The 22,599-nt window shown below is 36.3% G+C and overlaps 1 protein-coding gene across 4 annotated transcripts in view; it reads left to right on the top strand.

The window, feature by feature from the left end:
* The first annotated feature begins 7,038 nt into the window (after positions 1-7,038).
* LOC141435441 (uncharacterized) overlaps positions 7,039-22,599 on the top strand; it is a 32,717-nt gene continuing 17,156 nt past the window's right edge. For all 4 annotated transcript variants that reach the window (XM_074098118.1, XM_074098120.1, XM_074098119.1 and 1 more), the window contains exons 1-3: positions 7,039-7,319; positions 11,308-11,450; positions 21,879-22,168. In XM_074098118.1, coding sequence (XP_073954219.1) covers positions 7,228-7,319; positions 11,308-11,450; positions 21,879-22,168 — 525 coding nt within the window. In that variant the 5' untranslated portion in view covers positions 7,039-7,227. The remainder of the gene's footprint in view (positions 7,320-11,307; positions 11,451-21,878; positions 22,169-22,599) is intronic.

The raw sequence follows: 22,599 nt of genomic DNA on the forward strand, positions 1-22,599 counted from the left end.
TAATTATTTGTTTTGATTTGTTAGTCTAACATCTGGCTGCATCTTGATCGGTTTTGTTGGTCTGAGAAAAAAAGGTTGAGTTTGAAGCGCCTCAGTGTAGTTTGATGATAGTTAGTATTGTGTGATTTTACTGTGTTCTTACAGTGCGGAGATACAGGAACTGCATGAACACACATTTATTGCATATACTTAGCTATCATAATGTCCCGAACAATAATTGTTTTAATTCAAGGATGTAACTAGCATTGTAAACATTACAATGGTAGAGAAAAAGCCAATGAAGGACAAGTGAAATTTGTTGATGTTCGTTGAACTTGCTAATTGTATGTCAAGTTGGTAGGATTGAGGAATGATTATTTTATCTGTGGCCCCTTTGTTCTTGTAACTTGTTGGAATGAGGGCTATCGTTTTTTGTCTCACTATATGGCGCACTGTTGCGCGAGGTTTTTAAATATGGCTTTCAAAGTCTGTTATTACGGGCGTGAAAACAAAGTTTAGATTAAAATTATATTTAATACACCTTATTAAAAGCGTACCATAAAAATATCGAGCATGCCACAGTGTTGCACAGTTCCGGTTTTGTTCGGAAAAAAGGGAGGACAAAGATTTCCGAAAGACGAAACTGTCTCAAAACACAGACATTAATTGCCTTGGAACGCATATTTGCCATAATTAATTTCAGGTATTGCAAAATATTCACAAAATTATTTTAATTATAAATAAATCCGCGTTGCTCACCCAAAAACTATGAGATTTGACATTTCGGAGACCTCACGCTACACTAGCGCCTCTAGTGGTGAATTCATACGCGATAGCCCTCATTAAAACATTGTGGTGCTTTATCACAAATCTTTTATTTATGTAATCATAATTGAAGGTCGTAGTTGCAGTTACAGAAAGTACCTAGTTAAATGAGCTTTTAAGCCAAATTACACAATCATACAATGTACAAACAAACATATGAGACAAGATACGTGTTTTTAATATTTTTTTACTTTTGACAGAATCAACAAAATCTTAGAGGTCTATTGTTGCTAAGAAAAATGGCTCACATTCATCATGAAATACCCTGAAACAAAAAACTAGAAAATAACATGGCCACATTTTTCATAGACAAATAATGCTTGCCATAAATAAATTGTAATGTAATTTTTTTTTTTTTTTTTTTTTTATTTGAAACGGGCAACGTACAAATTTGTCACATTAGCCCATAGGGCAAAACATTAACTAACCAGAAAAAAAAAATTACATCTCACAATTGATAATAACTAATTCCTTGTCACATCAGCCAACCTGAAAAGCATTAACGCCATGTCTGAGGCCGGCTGAGCTAAAATACCTACAAACATACCCGTGTCATACTTGCTCAGGTTGGCTGCTGCAACCAATGCCTCCCTCGCAGCACGATTCCGAACACATTCCACCAATAAATGTTGGACATCTTCTGTCGTACCGCATAATTCACAATTTGGTGAATCACTTTTTTTCATCAGATGTAAAAACTTATTAAGAGGAACATGTCCGGTTCGCAGTCTGTGTGCTGTTACAATGTTAACCCTACTTAAACTAATATTTTGAAACCAAGGTACGCGTGGAGGTTCACTCTGAATGCACTTATACCAAATACCCTTTTCTCGTGAACGTTCATCAAAATACTCTTTCCAAATTTCATGGCATTTAATTTTGAATTTATTCGTCGCCTCTAAATAAAATGGTAGTATATAAATTTCGTGACCTTCCACGATACCTTTTTTAGCCAAATGGTCTGCTTCCTCGTTACCTCGCAATCCAATGTGTGCAGGCACCCATTGAAATCGCAAATTAATTTCATTCAATTGTAAACGGATAACTTTATCTAAAATTTCATACGCTACAGGTACACCTCTGTGCCCAGAAACACTACGAGCTAAATGTTGTAACGCACTTTTACTATCGGTGTATATTACAGCCTTCCTAATACCTTTGTCTTGAATATACGATATTGCACTGGAAATTGCAATAAGCTCAACTGTCATAACACTAACATTCCCTATAACTTTAAAGATATTATAATTCTGATTATCAAGGGAGCCAATTGGATCATAGAAAGCGGCTCCGCGTCCCGAAGAAGATTTGGAACCATCAGTATATAACACGTGCCAACCTTTATACTTTTGTTTTAATTCCGAAATTACATTTGCTTTAAGATTATTAATTTCATATGATCTTTTAGATGTAGTAACACAATCCAAATCAGATGAAATTAAAATATCTACGTCAATATTCGACATCCACGTAGATAAGGAAAACATCTGAAGAGGGTTGGATGCAAATATACGTTCTTCTACAGTATCTTTGCTTGCGACAACCAGAAGAGGAAGTTTTTTATTATTCCAATACCTATTTTGGCACAACGAACTTAAGTTATCCAGAAGGGGTATAATTTCATTATTTGCTACAGAGCGGATCTTTAAACCATACTTGATAGCAAGATATCGTCTTCTTACAAATAATGGTGGAATACAAGTTTCACTTTCCATAGCGTGGACCGGCGTACTTCGTAAAAAGCCACCAATAATCCTCAAGCCCTGGTTTTGCACTTTATCTAATTTATAGATATTGCTTTTAGCACTATTATCATACAGAAAACTGGCATAATCTATTCTACTTCTAATCAGAGCGATGTAAATTCTACGCAAGTGTTTTGGATGCAGGCCCCAAGACCTAGCAGCCAATAATTTAAATAAGTTTAACCTTTTTTGTACATTGGCCACCACTTCATTGATGTGTTTGCCCCAACGTAACGACTTATCAAGCCAAAGACCCAGATATTTGTAACAATCTACAGACATAAGTCCTACATTATTAACTTTTAAATTTACTAATTTTTGTTTGTGTCCTCTACTAAATATACAATATTTCGATTTAGATTCAGATAATTGTAAACCTAAAGAGTTCAGTATAGTAACAAAACTATCTAAAGCACTTTGAATATCTTCCACACTTTGAGAGAGGTTCGAATTACTTTTATACAGGATAAAGTCGTCTGCGTATTGGCATATTTGTACTTGTTTAATATCCCTGCAGAGTTTCCTAGTGGCAATATTAAAAAAAAGTGGCGAAATAGGGTCACCTTGTGCTAAACCTTTACTAGTATGCCTCACCAGAGAACTTTCACCACCAGCACAATCTTTAACTATGAGAATTCTGTCACTAAGAAAATTCCAAAAATAATCACAAATTCTTTTGCCCGCTCCTAATTCGTCTAAGATACAGATTAACTTATCAACTAAAACATTGTTGTAAGCACCTTCAATGTCTAAAAAGCATACCAGCGTACTCACATTTGTAGTAAAGCCTGTTTGGATATGTGAAACAACATGAGTCAAACAGTCTAAAGAAGATTGACCTCTCCTAAAACCCGAAGTAAGTGGGCTTAACATATTATTCTTCTCTACATACCATTCAAGTCTTTTCAGCAACATAATATGTAAAGTCTTACACAGACAGGAGATAAGTGAAATAGGTCTTATTTTGGGAGTAGAATTAGTATTGCTACCTGGTTTAGGAACAGAAACCACTTTAATTTCTCTCCACTGGTAAGGTACACACCCAGTTTCAAGAATAAGATTGTATAAGTTCAAGAGGAACTTCAACCCGCATTCGGGTAAATGAAACAACATAGAGTACGTGATTCCATCATCCCCTGGAGCAGTATCCTTCTTTTTAAGGCAATTTTTTAATTCGTGCAATGAAAACCTAGATTCTAACAGAGGATTGCTAGATTTACACCTGGGTGCTTGTGGCAGTACAAAATCAGGAGCAATACTGTGGAGCATATTCGATTTATCTAACACTGAAAAATTGTGACTTTTCTTTTTAAAACCTTTAAGCCAACGCATTTTCTGCCACATGTCTGAGGCCGACATCGATTCATCTATACTACTACAATAATTATGCCAGCAATCTGTTTTAGCACGTAATATAGCCTTTTTTGCATCAGCAATCTTTTGGTCTAATATGTTTAAATTTTGAGGGATCGGATTTTTTCTAAAATTTTTTAACGCAGTCTACGAGCAGCAACTAATTCAGAAAGAGAACTGTTCCAGTACGGTTTCGGTTTAAATTTAATGTTCGGATACGGACATACTCCAATAAAAGGAATACTTTTGTTCGCTGCTATGTAGATATGGTCCACAAAAAAATTATACAGTTCTTGAACATCAGAAGTATTCCCTGGATAACTTAGTATTTGACCAACACTTTCCTTATACAAACTCCAATTAGCTAGCTTAAAATTTCGTTTCTTAATTTCAACAACTGGCTCCCTATAATTAATCTTCATTTTAATAATCAAATGATCACTACCTAAATTTTCGCTAATGACATTCCAAGTGAAGTTTATTGCCACATCTGTAGAGATAAAAGAGATATCAGGTGATGTTTCTCGAAGTATACCGTTCACAGACTTGACTCTGGTTGCTTGTCCATCATTCAGAGATATATATCCGGATTCCAGTGCAGCATCAAAAAGCTGAGAGCCCCTTGCATCAGTCTTGCAAGACCAATTAGAATGATGAGCGTTAAAATCTCCTGCTATTAATGTTTTAGCCGAAAATTTAGAAAATAAAAAATCCCAATCTGCTTGTGAAGTTCTGACAGTCTGTGGACAGTATACTAAAATAATATTTTGCAGAATGCTACAATTTAAAAGAGTAACACATATACATTCTATTCCAGTATTCGAAATGTTCAATATATGTGTTTGACTTTTAATTGACTTGTGAATGATCAAACAAACACCACCATAAGAATCATCCCTGTCCTTTCTAAAAATATTATACTCGCTGATGTTCAAGTCTGAGTTCGGTTCCAACCAAGTCTCAGAGACTAGTGCGATGTGTACTTTTTCTTGTGACAGTAATGAATCAAATTCCACCAACTTTGGTCTAAGACTTTGCGAGTTCCATTGTAAAATACTAAGCATAGATATTCTTTGCGAACTCACGGCCATAGTAAACCAGATAACAAGTTCTTAAGCATATCTCCATCTCTCAACATCTTAAAAACATAAACACATAATTCCTCAACGACAATTTTGCATAACATTTTTACCTTATCTTCCAAATTCCCCTCCGAGTTTAAAATATCCCTAACCTTCCTGAAAAAACCTTTAAATGAAAACTTTTTATCCCGTGTGTCCTGCTCTTTCCCCGCATCAAAATCAAAATCAATGGAATCCTTTACATTCTTCGAAGATTTCACGTTTGGCTGTCTTCTCTTCGCTTGCTTCTTACGCCTTTTTCTAAGCTGGCTTTGTCTTGCGATTGAAATTGAGGAGTCAGATGCAACTTGCTCAAATTGATTTTCTGTTTCATTTATAAAGGAAGGATTTACCTGTCCTAGGGGGATTGGAGACTCAGTTACTGGAGACTTATTAGTGCTTTTTAATGCATCGCTGTAAGAGTATACACCTGTTCCTAATCTTATGCGGTTGGAACGTTCAGGTTTGGCGTAAGAGTGGTCATTTTGAACGATATTCTGCTCATTCTTCTTTTCACTGTGTAAAGAAACAGCCTTCTTATAAGTGCAGTTCATTCTTGACATTATTTGTCTTACTTCCTTCTCTTTAACAAATACAGGACAAGATTTATCTAGGGCCATATGGGCCCCCTTGCAATTTACACATTTAAACGACAAATTTTCGCAATTTCCATGTCCCAGCCCACATTTGGGGCAAATAATTTTCTTTGTGGGGCAGAATTTAATTAAATGACCAAATTTCCAGCAGCCCGAACACTGCGATACTGGAAATGTATAGGGTTCAACTTTGAACCTGCATCCATAGCCGTAAACATATGAAGGCAGAGAAGAGCTTTTAAAACAAAGACGAATTGTCTCGCAATCCACCCATTTTCCATCTTCGGACAACCGTCGTAAACGTATCGCCGATATAATGTCAACATCTGCCGTCAAAATAGATGGGATGTCTTGGACATCAACATCTAAATCTATCTGTTTGAGGATGCCAAAGCACTTCTCTCCTATGACAAATTCACTACTGTATCCTAGTTCAGCCATTTTTTTACAATCAATCAGCTTTTGAGCATTCTCTTTGCAATCAAAGACTAACAAAACTTTGAGAGAACCTTTATATTTCATCTTAAGAATACCGCCAATGGCCTCTGCTCTCAACAGTTTTGCTAACGCTAGTTGCTTCGGTAACGCTGCTTGGGCCGTTAAATATACCTCAACGCCTTCTACGACATCCATCATAGACATTTTGCTGTTGGGTGTTCGAGGTCTCTTGCGCGCAACAGTCGTGAACCCCTCATCCTCATCGTTGTCATGATTCACTAGTCCACTAGAAATTTTCGGCTGACTCTCGAATACTCCAGAAGTATGGCTTAGAAACTCATCATCATCGAAGTTATGTTGAGATGCCTCAACCTCAACCACGCTACTTACACTCATGGATGGTGACAGCGAAGAAAAACTTCGCTCACTCATCCCGTAGATCGCATAAATTTACAATGGAAGATATAATTAGTCGAAATAAAAATTTCAAGAATTTTAAATATAACTGACACCGTTGACGTACTTGACAGGAATGTAATGTAATTTAATTACAGCAGAGGGAGAGGGCCTACTCCGAAATTCGAAAATCAAAGTTCATATCGTGCCGTCTCTCTCACTCTCGTGATAAATAGCATGTCAGATCCAAGTCAGATCTGCAGGGCTACTACGAAACCCGAAACTCGAAGTTCGTACCGTGCGGTCCCTCTGACACTTATACTATTTAATACGAGAGCGAGAGGAACGGAACGACGCGAATTGCGATTTTCGAATTTTGTAGTAGCTCCGAAGTTTTAATACGTTTTTCCCGTCCTACAAACACTTTTGCATTTATTTCAATTTTTTTTTTCTATCTATTTATTATGTTTGTTGTAGAATCACCATTTAAAGTTTTTTGTTAACTGGGTTGCACTATATTTTTTTGTTACAGAAAATTGCTTATGGATTTTACTTCATTTTACCGTTGCTTCTATATTTTTTTTTGGCATTATGGTGATATGTCAAATTCCGAACTAAACTTGTCTGGGACATTTCGTGTTGGTTCCTATTATTAATTACATATTTTTCTTTATTATATTTACAGTATACGATATAGTAAATGTACTTCATTCATAAAATTTGTATGTGGTTTTCCATTAAGTGCCAAATTGATGTCTCGACTTTATTGGTATTATGAATCAGGGTGATCAAAATATAAACAAAGATATGATCGATTGTGATCTGATCGACGTGGAATCTTTGGATTTTTCCGATGACCAGACATGGTAAGATCATATATTTACTGTTCCCGTGTGATAACTGTTCGGTGGTGGTGCGCACCATATGTTTTTGTGGGACGTGCATGCGTTGCCCATTTGACATTTTGACTTCCTACTGGTACGAATTTGGCTTGTCGTTCTCGTTACGATATCCAGTATAACCAGTGAGACTCCTTTAAAAACCTGTATTAGTTGTACTCGATGATTCACAGGATGATGTAAAGCTTTGTTTTTTATTTATAAATGTTATCATCATAGAATTATGTAAACATTCCAATAAGAATAGTGGGTAGTTGTTATTTTTAGTTTAATACCTCAACATCGAGCACTCAATGCTCTATTTGCCTTTCTTTTCAAAGATCACTAATGGTAACGTTTAGAATGGTAAGGAAACATGGTTTAAATTACTAAATTAGCTATTCTGTAATTACCCTTGTTTTGTAAACAGAAAGTTTAACCTTGAGTGTAATAGTTGCATATTTTTCATGCAATGTTTTCATGTAAACATGATTTCATAGTACCAAAGCATATTCAAACAAAACTTTAAATTAGATTTAACATCATCATTTAAAATTGATCCATAAATATTTTTGTTTGTTGTATCTTGCACGAGTAATTTAATGGGGAATATCTGAAAAATTTAGAAACGCTTGAAACTTTTTATATCAATAGGAATAACCTTTCTAATTAATAGAAAAAAATATCAGATTTTTAAGTAGCATCAATTAATTTAAAAAAAATAAGTTTTCTTTACGGCCAAATTACGACAGTCCGGTCCGTTATAGGTTGTTCCATGGTCCAGAATAAAAAACATTAAAAAAGAATTTGTGTCTTTGACTTGATTGTTTTGACAGGTGACATTCTTTAAAATAATGATACTGACATGGAAATACCAACCCTGTTTTTCATAACGCCCATAGAAACTGACATGAGCTTCTATGGGTGTGTAGATGAAAAACAGGGTTGGTATTTCCATGTCGGTATTATCCGAGCTGGTAAAGAGTGTCACCTGTCAAAATGATCGAGTCAAAGACACATGAATTCTTTTTTAATGTTTTGTATTCTGGACTATGGAACAACCCGTAACAGACCTGACTGTCATAATTTGGCAGTAAAGAAAACTCTTTCATTTTTTTAAATTAATTAATTAATCTATATATTATTAATCTGATATTTTTTTCTGTTAATTAGAAAGGTTATTCCTATTGATAAAAAAAGTTTCAAGTGTTTCTAAAATTTTCATCCATTCCCCATTGAAGCAGAAAGAGTTATTTATTAATAGTCAAGTTATTAATTTCATAACACCTACATTTATACATAACTAGCACACATAAACTATTGGATCTGGAAGTTATAATTGAAATTCTCGGGGGATTTTACAAAATTCCCCTGGGAATTCCCAAAATTTATATTGTGGTCTTCATTGCCGATGTGTTGAGAACAACTGTCCAAAATCAAAATCAAGACTCTTAACCCAGCATTTGGAATTTCGAGATTTTATCCCTATCCCGTGGGAATATCGGGAAAAAAGTAGCCTATGTGTTATTTCAGAGGTTCAGCTACCTGCATACCAAATTTCGTGACTCTAAGCCCAGCGGTTGTTTTTTGGAAATTTTATCTCTATCCTGTAGAAATATTGAGATAAAAAGTATTTTGTGTTTTAATCCAGTTTATAAGTGAACTTTTTGCCAATTTTCATCCAAATCCGTTCAGCCGTTTCAGTGTGAAGAAGTAACAGACATACTCACTCACAAACTTTCGCATTTATAATATTAGTAGGATTGCATTTATAATAATAGTAGGATAATGTCACTAATAAATTTTTATTTTATAGTAAAATCTGACTCATATTTGGGCATTTTCGTTCACAACCACAGAATCTTATCTCATTTTGGCATCAAAGTTATCTAGATGCAACAGGGTATTAAAATCAGTGAAATTGTTATCTAATCAAAGTACTTAGTCAGAAATAAAGATTTATATTCTTTTTTTTGTAATGGCATATTCAGCTTCAGGTTTGCTTGGTGCAAATTTATGCCAATTTTTAAGTCTTTTTTTCTAAATTATGACAGGCTTACCTTTTGTTTTCAGCTGATTCAAATGGGCATTTTCGTGTACAGATGTCCCTTTATTTATTTTTTTGACTTTTAGAAAAAATATGGCTTTTCCTATTCAGAATCAAGAGCACAATCGATTCTGATAGTTTAAAAAAATGTCCCCATTTATGGAAAAAAATTATGAGTCAGTTTTGTTACGCCCATACTAAGTGTATGAAAAAAACGTAACAAAATGCCCTTTTTTTGGGGTCATTTTTTAAACTATCAAAATCGATTGTGCTCTTGATTCTGATTATTTTTTCTAAAAGTGAAAAAAATAAATAAAGGGACATCTGTACACGAAAATGCCCATTTGCATCAGCTGAAAACAAAAGGTAAGTCTGTCATAATTTAGAAAAAAAGACTTTAAAATTGGCATAAATATTGCACCAAGTATCCTACAACCTGAAGCTGAATGCCATTACAAAAAAAAGTATATAAATCTTTTTATTTCTGACTACTTAGTTATCTTTGATAGATAACAATTTCACTGATTTTAATACCCTGTTGCATCTAGATAACTTTGATGCCAAAATGAGATAAGATTCTGTGGTTGTGTTTCAAATGTAGGAAACTTTATTTTTATTTTTATTTTATTCGACTGGATGGCAAAAGAGCAAGTGGGTCTCCTGATGGTAAGAGATCACCATCGCCCATAAACATCTGCAACACCAGGGTTATTGCAGATGCGTTGCCAACTTAGAGGCCTAAGATGGGATATAGGGCTTCCATCCCGGGAATCGAGACTCTCGGTTTTCCGAGAGTCTCGAACCATTTTCGGTCCCGAGACTCTGAAGTTCCAGTCTCGGTGATTTTCGAGACTTCGAGACTTATTATATTCAGTCCAGCAAGACCGGACTTGTGATTGTTTACAGTCAATTATTCGGAGACAAGTAAGTCTTTTCAAAAGACAATGCGTTATTCAGGATGGTGGGTTCAAAAAACATTTCCTTTTTCAGTAGACTTTTGTTTTAGGTACCTAGTCTTATTTTTATGCCCGGGTATCTGCCTACATTTTGAAAACTTCGGAATCAAGACATTATAATATAAACTTTAACTTATGATATTAAAATTTTACAGGCCACACAGACAATTTACGTATTATAATGCCTCTACGATAAGCAAAATCAAATGAACTTTCATAAGTACCTCATAAAATCCACTATACGTTAAATACTTTAATTAGCTAGGTGAACTGTGGTTATATATACTGTGATGATTATGTTGTTCACTACATGATAGTACTTAACGACGATGCATGGAAGAAATTGTATTTCGTAATCTACATATTTTATGTACCCCAAGCGGATTCATTGCATTGCAGTCGCTAACTAAACCATAAAAACGGATAGAAGAAGATTATGCGATCTTAGAGATCATAAAGAGAAATGTCATGGTTTTGGACACATGCTAAATTTTCTTAGTAAGTTTTTGAAAATGTTTACTAAAGTTTTTCAGAAACATATTCATATTTATTATATTCACATTGAATTATTATTTAAACATATTCATATTGATGTTTATGTATCGAAAAGTGTTATTATGACTTCAGATTCGGACCACCCGAAAGGATTTGTCGTTAAGTCTCGAAAGTCTCGAAATTTCGAGACTCCCGGGACTGAAGATAAAGTCTCGTCTCAGTCCCGAGACTCAAAATTATTCCCGAGACTGGACGCCCTAATGGGATACCTCAAGTGCCAGTAATTTCACCGGCTGTCTTACTCTCCACGCCGAAACACAACAGCGCAAGCACTGCTGCTTCACGGCAGGATTAGCGAGCAAGATGGTGGTAGCAATCCGGGCGGACCTTGCACAAGGTCCTACCACCTGCAAAATGTCAGACATTCTGTCTATGCCGTCATTGATAGTAATAGTAATTAGTACTTCACTTGTTTTAGGTTGTACACAGCTCCTGAAGACGCTGGTGAGAACCTAGACATTGTTGACTGGCAACTCTCCTTCGACTGGCCGTTCACCGAGGATGATGATTACCTTAAAGCTGAATCTGAATTATATTCACTGCTCGATAATTTGCTTAAAAGTGAGTATTTTTGGTTTATTTTTCAAGCATGTTCAATGCATTGATTGGATCGAACAAAATACAGAGGCTAAAATTATAGAAAGAAAATACATTTTGGTACTTAACTCCATAAAACATCACAATCACAGACCAAAAGAAAAAAAAGATGAGACATTTAAGACGCTAAATAGAACACTAACCCCCTGTTTCACCATCCATTGATTAAATTTATCTGATGTGTGATGCCGTCTTTGTTTGTTTTGTTCAAATAGAGGGAGCCGAGACAGCATCACATTTTATCCGTCAAATAAAATTAACGGGTGGTGAAATAGCTCCCTGAGCATAATGCCACTAATATCAGGTGGGATTGTATAATAAGTTTGATTTTGTTCATAAATAATTAAGTTTTTGCCTTAATTAGAAAAGGTGATATGTAGTAAAGTTTTTGCCATGACTTTTGGTAGTAGAGTATAAGGTTGTGAAATTCCCTATCCCAGCAGAAGTGGATGATGATGATATTGATATAAGGGTGATAATGGTATGACGTTCAGACAACACAATGATAGCTGAAATTTAAAACATTTACGGTAGTTGACGGTAGTCAACGCAAATAATTCGTTTTCGTGACGTTTACTCCGTTCAGTTCCACTGTCGGAATTCGGCCCACATGCGAAACGCAGATATGCGTTTCCATCGTCGTCTGAGGAAATATAGGACCTAATAATTTGACGTGTTACAAAACTGGAAAGAACTAATGGCATTAAAATCGTCAGCAACCATTGAAAAATTAGAAAGATATGAGCGAATGAATTTCGCAATCCATTTCTTTCTAGACTAGAAATGAAATGGACTTTCTATGGTCGTCGCAGCACATGACGTCATAGATAGTCCATGACGGATCTCTCTGTCTAACTGAAAATATAAAACGTCTATATGTTCGTTGTTTTTTAAGATATTTAAAAAAACATTTAAAATTTGGTTTTTCAAACAATAAAGATATAATTGAACAAATAAAAAGAATGCTGCATATTCTCTATTGCAAACACGACAAAAGAATTAAAAACAAATAGGAGCAGTGTCGCGCTAACATCACAGATTTTCGTGACACAGAACCTATACCCATCCTTTATTCAATCAGCCATTAAGCATAAACAAAAAGCTAATTTAAAGTGACTTATTAATGACTAAGCAAACGACCGTGTTCAGCAGCTGATCCGCGACATTCGACGCGCCTCATAAGCTACGAACAAAGATCCGATTCCACGCATTTTATACAGTCGTCTACATAAGTGATAATAAATAGTCGATGAAACACAAAACCCAAGCGGCTATTCTTTAGCAAAAGTAGAGGCATGCTCGATGATCTTAGAAGAACTATAAGTCTTAAGCCTTGTAGTTGTATGTAAGCGTAATAGCTTCGTGTGGTAGGACTGTACTTTCCCTATACTACGATACCAAGTGCAAAATTCGAACTTCGTATTTATCCATCCTGGGCCCAATTGTATAACACAGGGTTTCTCAAAGTGGGGTACGCGAACCCCTAGGGGTTCGCTATTCGACGGTAGGGGGTTCGCAACAAGGTTTATGTGATGGTGGCTGCAAGACTGGCAAGATGATTAAGATTGGTTTTTGGAGTCTTTTTGTATTTTTTATTTCAACTCCAAATTTTTTACTTATTTGTTGTTGTTTGTTTCGGTTTGTATTTTCGTTGGCAAGGATTCTTACCTATATTTGTAACCTTTTATTGAAATAAATAATATAGGTACATTATATATGATGATGATTGAAATATAAAATAACCTTAGTTTCTCCAACAGTCAATTTTATTACTTTCTTGGGGGCGGGGGTAGGGGTTCGCTGTCGTCTAGAAACTTTAACAGGGGTACGTGGAGCCATAAGTTTGAGAAACCCTGGTATAACAAATTACAAGCTAATAGTATTAGCGATTTTGTATTGAAATTCACTAATACTATTTCCTTGTAATTTGTTATGCAATTGGGCCCTGGTGACACTTATGTTATTTAATACGAGAGTGCTCTCACTCTCACCGTCCCTCTGAAAGGTACGATACGAACTTCGATTTTCGAATTTCGTAGTATGTAGCCCTTATCATCATATTTAAACGGCTGATGATGATTATTATTGATAAAACGAACACTGGGACTTTACAAATAAAGTCTTCGCCTCAATGCCATCAAAAATACAGCGTAAAAATAATCCTGATAATTTCGATACTCTTTTGTACAGTCGGGTTCATAAACTTGTTAGCAAAAATTTGATCAAAAATATCTGAACACGACTCTATTGTTAACGGCGTAGAAGCGTGTTCAGATATTTTTGATCAAATATTTGCTTACAAGTTTATGAACTCGACTGTACGCAACTGTAGCCTGCCTCAATGCTGGCCATTCATGATCGCTTCAATGCCAGCCAGTCATTATCCAATTGCAATTGATATAAACCGATACCAAACTTTTTCATGCGTCTTGACTCTCTTGACAATTTAGTTATAGGTAGGTACGTACGGTTACGTAATTACAGGAAAATATTAAGCTTTGGTATATTTTTAATGCTTCAAAACGTCATTGTAGGTGTTGTCACACTCGCACTGGATGCATTCCGCCCGGTTGGATCAATTTTTACACAAAGCATACAAGGTGTCTAAAAAATTAAGTCAGATCGGTTAGTTTGAGAATAAACGCACAACAACACACAATTGGGATGCACCAAAAAAAATAACCTAAGTATAGTTTTTATCTTATTTTTGGAAAGAATAGGATATTTTAAGATACCATTTTCATTGATTTTGAATTTGGATAAGTATTTATTTTTATATTTTTTTTACGAAATACGCTGGATGACGTCACAGTGAGACAGCCACATTCCATTGCCTGGAAAAATTCAGGTCGTACATAACATAATCTGTGGCATTACAATTTGACAATAATTCAAGCACTAAATGAACCATGACAAATAGTTTTATTTTATTTCTCTTCTTTTAGCTTCGATTATTCCTTCGTTTATTTAATGGTGTGATAGTAAATAGATATCTTTTTAAAAATCTGATATTTAAATTATTTTGTATTTACTTGTAACATAGTAATTTAATAATTTAATTTGTAAAAATACATTGGAAATACTCGTATACATTTCGGACTTTACGATAAATGACAACTGTCTCTCTTTGCTATTATAAGCAGGACAGGAACATTTCAAACTGTCAATTTGCTTAAGAGTGTAGACCTGCTTTATAACTGCCTTTGTGACGAGATACTCCAGGGGTCAAATGAGGGTCATTACTTAAATTTTGTTTATTTAAATCAGTTTATCACATTTTTGGAATCTGATTTCTGAAAACGCTTCACGAAGCCTATTTCTCCAAATGGTTTTCGATTTATTATATGTTGTCAAAAATTGGGACATCCCAATTAAACTACAACACAACAACAACAATTACACTGCAATTAAACCAGTTTGCTAATGAATGTCGTTCGGAACTCGAAAAAGAAGGCTGATTTTCTTTGTCTTTCTAATATGAACCTTCTATAGTACAATATTACATATTACTGTAGAGGCCGGCAACCCCAGGTTCCGGTCGAGGCTTGTATAGTGCTTTTCTCAAACATTACATGAAATAAAATAAAAAAAAAAACAAGAAATGAAGCTGGCGGGACGCTAGTCTGGTCGCCCTGTTGTGTGGTTGCTAGCGGCGGGCGGCTGCGAGCGGTATTGCTGGGCGTGGGCCGCGTGCGTGTCGCAGAGCGCGCGTTGAAACAAAAGACGGTCGCATTGCCGGCCAGCAAGGTTGTATGAAATCTCTTTGCAAGCCGCTAGAGTGACCGCGCGCACGCAACTGAGCCGCAGCGCCTGCAGCGCAATACTTCTCGGCCTATTATTTGTAACACAACGTCAATATTTCATGTCATGTTTGAAAAAAAATAATTAACATTCTAGTTGTACATTAAATATTTTTGGGTATTTTTTATCATTCCTTATCGCAATTTTGGATATAAGTTGTTATTTGCGAATTTAACTTCGATGTACAGTCAACCAATTTGATTCCTAGGCCACCACAGAAACTTGTCGTAACAACATTATATGTCATTCGATAAAAATTGTTACATATAATTGAAATTATTTACAACTAGCGGACCCGGCAGACGTCTGCCCGAAAAAACACTACAATAAAATTATGATAACATACCAATAACAGCGCCATCTAGCGGGTCCAATTTATTTAAATACGTTCTTTAATTTGAGGGGAGAGTTTACCGTATCGACGAGATGAACATTAAATGTTTGACAGTTACGAAACCCATGAACATTTTGTATGGGAAAATGTTTGTCTTTTTATTTTATTTTTTCGTCAATAAAATATTCCAATGTTTTTAATACTTCGCTTCGCCCGTGTGGAATTCGGTTATCGCGCGCTGTCCCTCGGGAAATGTGCATTTTTCCGGGATAAAAAGTAGCCTATGTCACTCTCTGTCCCATAAACTATCTCTATGCCAAAAATCACGCCAATCCGTCGCTCCGTTTCGACGTAGGTACGGATTCCTGACGAAGACCCGAGCCGGTACGGCGAGGGTGGATAGATACGTCGAGGGGGAAATGGAATTATTACTCGAGTTTTACACTCTGCTTTTCACTTTGATGGCGAGGAAATGAAATAGCAACAGTGAAAACAATTGTTCACTCACTACGTAAATTTTATTTTACATGCATTACTATAATTATATTTTTTTTAGTTTTAGTGATTTATTTTGATTGATTTTTAGTTTTATATGAATGAAAAATATATTAAAAAATATAAAGAAGTTTACGTCCTATTCTCAGACTTACCGAATATACAAAAAAAAAAAAAAAAATTGGTCAAGCCGTTTCGTACGAGTTTGGTTACTTACACGAAAATTTTATATTAGATTTTTTACACGATTTTTTTTCCTGTACAATTCTACGATACGAAATACGCACGATACTTTTACAAATCTCAAGGTCTAAGAATTCAAGGTATTTCTAAAACACTCAGAATAATGAAAAAGCATTTGAACACTTTTATAATTTTGTTTGTAATGAATGCATGTTTTTGTGATTGCCTTTTGAAGCCCAAACATATTGTTTACCGTCGAACGGATATGGGTACATTCTTGTCAACAATTTCGCTGTGCGGTAAGTGACGTACATATATTCATATTTCAGTGAAACACTTAAAAAGTCTAGTCTATCTTATGCTTCAAGTAACTAACCAATAAAGAGCTTATGTAATAAACAGTACGAGTACCTATAAGTTTTTCGCGATAGTTATTTCTTTAACTCTTAATGAACAAAAAAAAAATATTTATTGAGTTATTGGTCTTTTTTTTCATAAAAACACGTAAGTTATCTTAGACCTGCAAATCAAAGTGTAGCCTGCTCCATTAAAAATTAAAATTATTTGTGCCATCTTTATGTAAAGTATAACTAACCTATTTACGTACGAGTAGACCACCTTACACTTCCGATGGTTGTCTTACCACAATGCATACAGGAAGTAATGCATGCCTCCTATGTAGCTAGTTTATTAAGACAATGAATTTGCATCTCCTAAAGGCACTCCTACGCGTCGATTACCATTCGAAGCATTACGTTTCACTTTTATAACATCATTATAGCACTAAAGGCCACACGAGTACCGTATGTAACGGTAATAAGGTGTATAATAAATTGGCCAAGCAATTGAATCAGTTTTGATCGCTTTTCGTTTTTTATCGGCCCCAAAGATGGCGTCAGATTGTGTCATAGTTAGTAGGGTGAAAGTGCGGGAAGTTACTTCCGACTGTGTGTTGATCTAGCTTACACAGTTTTGTATGTATGTGTTTATGCTCTTAATACATATATGCGTACTTATCACCGTCATATCAGCCGTAGCCTCCCCCATAGACTTCCAGTTGCTTTGGTTGGATTTTTTTTTTGCTGTATTCACTGTGAACCTGCGGCTTTAACCTGTTTATCCGTCCAACTCGGTGGACGTCCTTTTCTGCGCTTGTAGATCCGCGGTGTCCATTCTAGAACTTTTCGGGCCTGCTCATTGCCACTTTTTTTTTTATTCGACTGGATGGCAAACGAGCAAATGGGTCTCCTGATAGTAAGAGATCACCACCGCCCATAAACATCTGCAACACCAGGGGTATTGCAGACGCGTTGCCAACCAAGAGGCCTAAAATGGGATACCTCGCGTGCCAGTAATTTCACCGGCTGTCTTACTCTCCACGCCGAAACACAACAGTACAAGCACTGCTGCTTCACGGCAGGATTAGCGAGCAAGATGGTAGTAGCAATCCGGGCGGACCTTGCACAGGGTCCTACCACCTGCAAAACGAACGATAAACGAAAGTTGTGTTAAATACTTGTGATGTATACATATCTTTTAATAATATTGTAAATCTGTTTAAAAAATATATATATACCTCGTTGAGTTTCTTGCCGGATTCTTCTCAACAGAGGTTTTTCCGAACCGGTGGTAGATTTTTTTTGACATTGGTAAGTGCTTGTTGTCGCCTTATTAATTGAATAAAGATATTTTGACTTTGACGTTGATTCGACCCAGTAGAGAAACCCCGAGCATAGCCTTATCCATAGTTCGCTGAGCAATTCTTGGCTTATTCATAAATAATGCATATATGCGTGGTATTATGCTGTAATAGTGTTTCTTTTGTTACATTATGTTCGTCTTCTGTAGACGTCTGTAGAGTCTGTCTCTGCTTTTTTATAACTGTTCAGCCAATCAATCAATACTGTTTACTTATTCAAATCTTTTTACTAGTCTGCTGGCTGCTATCTTACTAGATGTAAATGAAATGAACCATCCAGAGTCATAAATGGTTCATTCATCTTGCATGGTTACTTGAAACGCAATATTACAAAACGGATAATTTTATAATTCCCAAGGGTACGCGACGCGATAAATGAATTCTTCGCAGACTAAGTTTTGGGCATCAACTGCTAGTATTATAAATGACAAAGTTTATATTTACTTTTAACCGATTCAGATGAAATTTGGTATGGAAATAGTTTGGGACCCTGGCAAGGACATAATATAGTTTTTATCCCGGAAAATGTATAGTTCCCTTGGGAGAGCGATAACCAAATTCTCGGCTGATGAAATTGCGGGCAACAGCTGCTATTGTATATAACATTGATTTCCAAACATTTTGATTTATAATTATAATGTTACTGACAATCAATGCTGCGGCCCGCTGCACTATTAAATACTGTTGCTAAAAATGCTGGTCCCTACAAAAAAGATTGATTACGGCTGCTCTAGACGCTAAAGGTTCTGTTTGGTAGCGAAGCGATAGAAATCGCTTATAATATAAGTAGCTTATAGAACAGCCCACATGTCGCGACCTCAATGAAAGCGTGGCGAGCGCCTCCGGCCCGACCGCAACGCTTCGGACTTCGGAAAGTTACGACCTAATTCGTGCCGCATTTAAGTTCATAGATGGTAAGGAAGTTGTAGACTTTTTTTTATTTATTTAGGTATTGAATTTTTTTCTTTTCTTTATTCATTCTTTAATAGAATTAAATGTGTTAATATACAATCTAAAAATAAAAGGAATAGAAAAGTATCGTGAGTATTTCCTTCCAGAATTTATCACTGTTCTAATTTGTGCGTTTGCTAACCCGTAAAACAGCCCTCTTCAAGTTGGCATATACAAGCATAAGGCCTAGGTTACACTTGCAAGAAAAATCGGGCAAGTTGTGATACATCGCGAGGTCGTAAAGGAAACGAGTTCGAAATGCTCAATCGAGCGCAGCAATGTAGTACTACTTGCACGTGTAAGCTGGGAATGAGGATCATACATAACTTTCCATACTGTATAAACAGAGACCTGTCAATAAGATATTCTGCGAAATAATAGCTAAACAACGCTGTGTAACAAATGCAACCCGCGTCCAACTGTCAAGTCTGTCAAAACAGTTTGACATCTGCCACTTATACCCTGGTGAAGTATACCCAGTGAATATTAATTAGACTATCTAATTTCACTGCCAAGATGACAACACCTTATTCTATTGGCAATGCATGCCAATAAAATTAATTTACAGTTCAGTGGTTTTGATTGAAAAAAGCTCATGCCACAATGCGTTAAGGTGCAAATTGGAGGGTGGCGGTTATTGTGGTTTGGAGTCTTTCTCAAACTTTAATGGGTTTGTTAACCCATGTTATGTTCCTTTTTTGTTTTGATCAGCGTTTGAATTCGTTGGGACATGGCGTAAATGCATTTAAACTTTGTTAAAATAAATTAATGTTGTTTACTGATATGTATTGTAATCTACTTTTATTTGAACTTTAGCCTTTACCCGTAGCCCCGTAGCTTCGCTTGAATGAATTTAAGGGAGGGCATTCGGCATTACAGCCCCGGTACCTCCACAAGGAAGGGCCCCACAATACAGGCTTAAAAATATCTCAAATTTCAAACGGTCGGCTACTTTTCCGTTTCTTTTTCAAACAGTCTTTTTCTTTCCTCTTAGTGACCTCCATTCCTTCGATGCCACAAGTCTGCCAGACCTCTAAAACCGGCCCTGATTAATCCTGACACAGATTTAGTTAGTTTACTTTAATTTTATTAATTGATTTAATTAAATTAAATTAAAAATGCTTTATTGCAGACCAGGATCCATAGTTTGTTAGTAATAATACATAAGTTATATTTTTTATTTGAATGTAGTTTGATTTAATTTTAATTTTATAATTTGACATGTATTGATATCTGACATTAATTGTAGTTAGTTAGTTCTTAAATACAGAATTAGTTTAATCGAGGCAGGGTCGGAAGGAAAGCCACCGGGTGGCTCCCCACAAGTCTGGGGCCCGAAACTGCAGCAAGAGCAGCAGCCTTAGGGCCTAACCAAGCCTGCGCGGGCTCGCTCTCCTACTTAGAACCTGGCTTGCGGCAAGCTCCATGAGGTTGGCCCGTGGGGATACGGACGAATTCGGATGATGCAAATTTTGTTGACCTCTACTTTTTGATTCTTTTGAATTTGACTTTTGAACAAATTTCTGTCTCTAATGAAAATGGTGCTATGAACTATAATTATAGGGTGGAACGAATTTAATTATGAAATATGACCAAGGGGGGAATCTTTGCGCTACTTATGTCATGTTGACATCTCATAATTTTGTCAAGAAAATCGTAGTGAAATTGATTATTAAGAGGTTCCAACCCTGGGTCATGATTCAATTTGTTCGACTGTATCTACGTTTTAAAATTGCGAATTATTATATTGATAACGTGCGAAAGATAAGTTATCAGTGCAATTAGGGCACATACGACAATGACATCGTTTTTTCGAGCTATCGTTTTTATAGACCAAAATACTAAATGAGAAGGCGGGTACTGCAGTTTGTATGAATTAAGACAAAGGTGGTGGACTGGTTCTTACTCAAAACGTCCTCGTGGAAAGTTATACGCAATAGAGCAATTAACATGACACCTCTGCTACAGTTTAACCTTGGATTACTTCATGAACTGCAACTGCAATTCTAGTCACACACTTTAAAAGTAGCAATTTGTCGAAGTACAGGTTTACCTCGTTTAGTACCCGGTGATATAATACCGAGTTGATGTTCTAGCGTCGTACCGTTTGCTTGTTGACTGAAAATAACCAATCTATACATAGGCAGTTGTCGTCACAAGCCACTTGTGATATCACTGGCGTATTATTGGTTCGCAACTTAGCACCTTTTTGGCCTTACGAGTAACCACTAAACTACTAAATACTAAATGACACAAATAACGATCTGCTTTACTCGTCTTTTCGATTCACAGTATACTCTACTATAGGTACAGTCGGTGCACTAACATAAGTATCCAGTTTTCTATGCAACGAGTCTGGTTTGAAAAAGTGGGTACATAAGTTAGGAAACCGACCGTACGAGCAGATTTCTTTATTAGATAACTAAATTAGAAAAGTTTAAAAACCCCTTTACATTGTCATTTCGAAGTGCAATATCTCAAAAACGACTGAACATGATCTAAGAACCGTCTCGATTAGACTAGCAGATTTTAAAAACCGTTCCAATCGTGGCTTTACAGTTTATTGACTAATGTACTGCGATATGACCTTCAAGCCTTCAAGAAAAGAGCTTACTCCTCCCTAAAAGGCCGGCAACGCACTTGAGACTCTTCTGGTATTGCAGGTGTCCATGGGCGACGGTAATCACTTACCTTCAGGCGATCAGTTTGCTCGTTTCATGAAAAAATAAAATACAAAAACTAACTTTCCGTTATGGCGAAACACTTCACTGCCCGTCGTCCATCATCTCGCAAAATATTAAGCATTGGCGACACAGCAGCTCACCGCCATACCAGGAGATTACACTGGAACTGACACTAGGAATTCGTAATTATTTCTCCACATGTAGTCCGTTACAAACATCACTAAACTCATTTATTTTTGTTCCAGATGAGATCCTCGCCGTGCCAGACAAGCACAAATTCGACTCGCGAACCTACGTGAGACCTAAGAAGCGGGCCCAACGGCCCAGCATCCAGAGCATCGTGGAATCCAGCCCACCTTCCCTCCCAAGCCAGCCCAATAAGTACTTGACGTATAACAAGTACTCGGCTCCTCTGGGACCGCTAAGCCCGATACTGAGGCTGAAAACGTTCAATGTTGAGACTGATACGGAAAACAGTAATGTGATCAAAGAGTACACGAAGAGACGGAGTTTGGTCAGTGAGGAGGATCCACAGGTGAGACGGTATTATATTTTTTTATCGTCCACTTAAAGGATTGGCCACACCAGTATCTGACCGACAGCCAGCACTGGCTCTGGGGTAGAGTAAGAGGAGAGCGGTCGCTCTAGCCGCCAGCCGGGAAAGGTCGCCTTTTGAGTGGAATGGAATTTGAGACTATCTGGCCTGCGCTGCATACCGTAAACGAAGAAACGTGACTTATGCGTGTTTGTGTATTCTTAATGGGTTCTAAAATTAACACTTTAATGTGACAAGAAATTGGTAGATGGGTCAAACTTGTTTTCTAATGTTTGTCTCTTCTTGTTTGACTATCACTTGTCCTGAGCATAAGACAATAATATCTTAAAAATTTAGGTTCTGAATGAACGTGCCTCACTTCGTACCATTAATAAGAATTATGCCTTTTTCACTATACTTTTTTCCTTCCA

The sequence above is a fragment of the Choristoneura fumiferana genome, chromosome 15 (genome assembly GCF_025370935.1).
Source record: "Choristoneura fumiferana chromosome 15, NRCan_CFum_1, whole genome shotgun sequence".
NCBI classification, from domain to species: Eukaryota; Metazoa; Arthropoda; class Insecta; order Lepidoptera; family Tortricidae; genus Choristoneura; species Choristoneura fumiferana.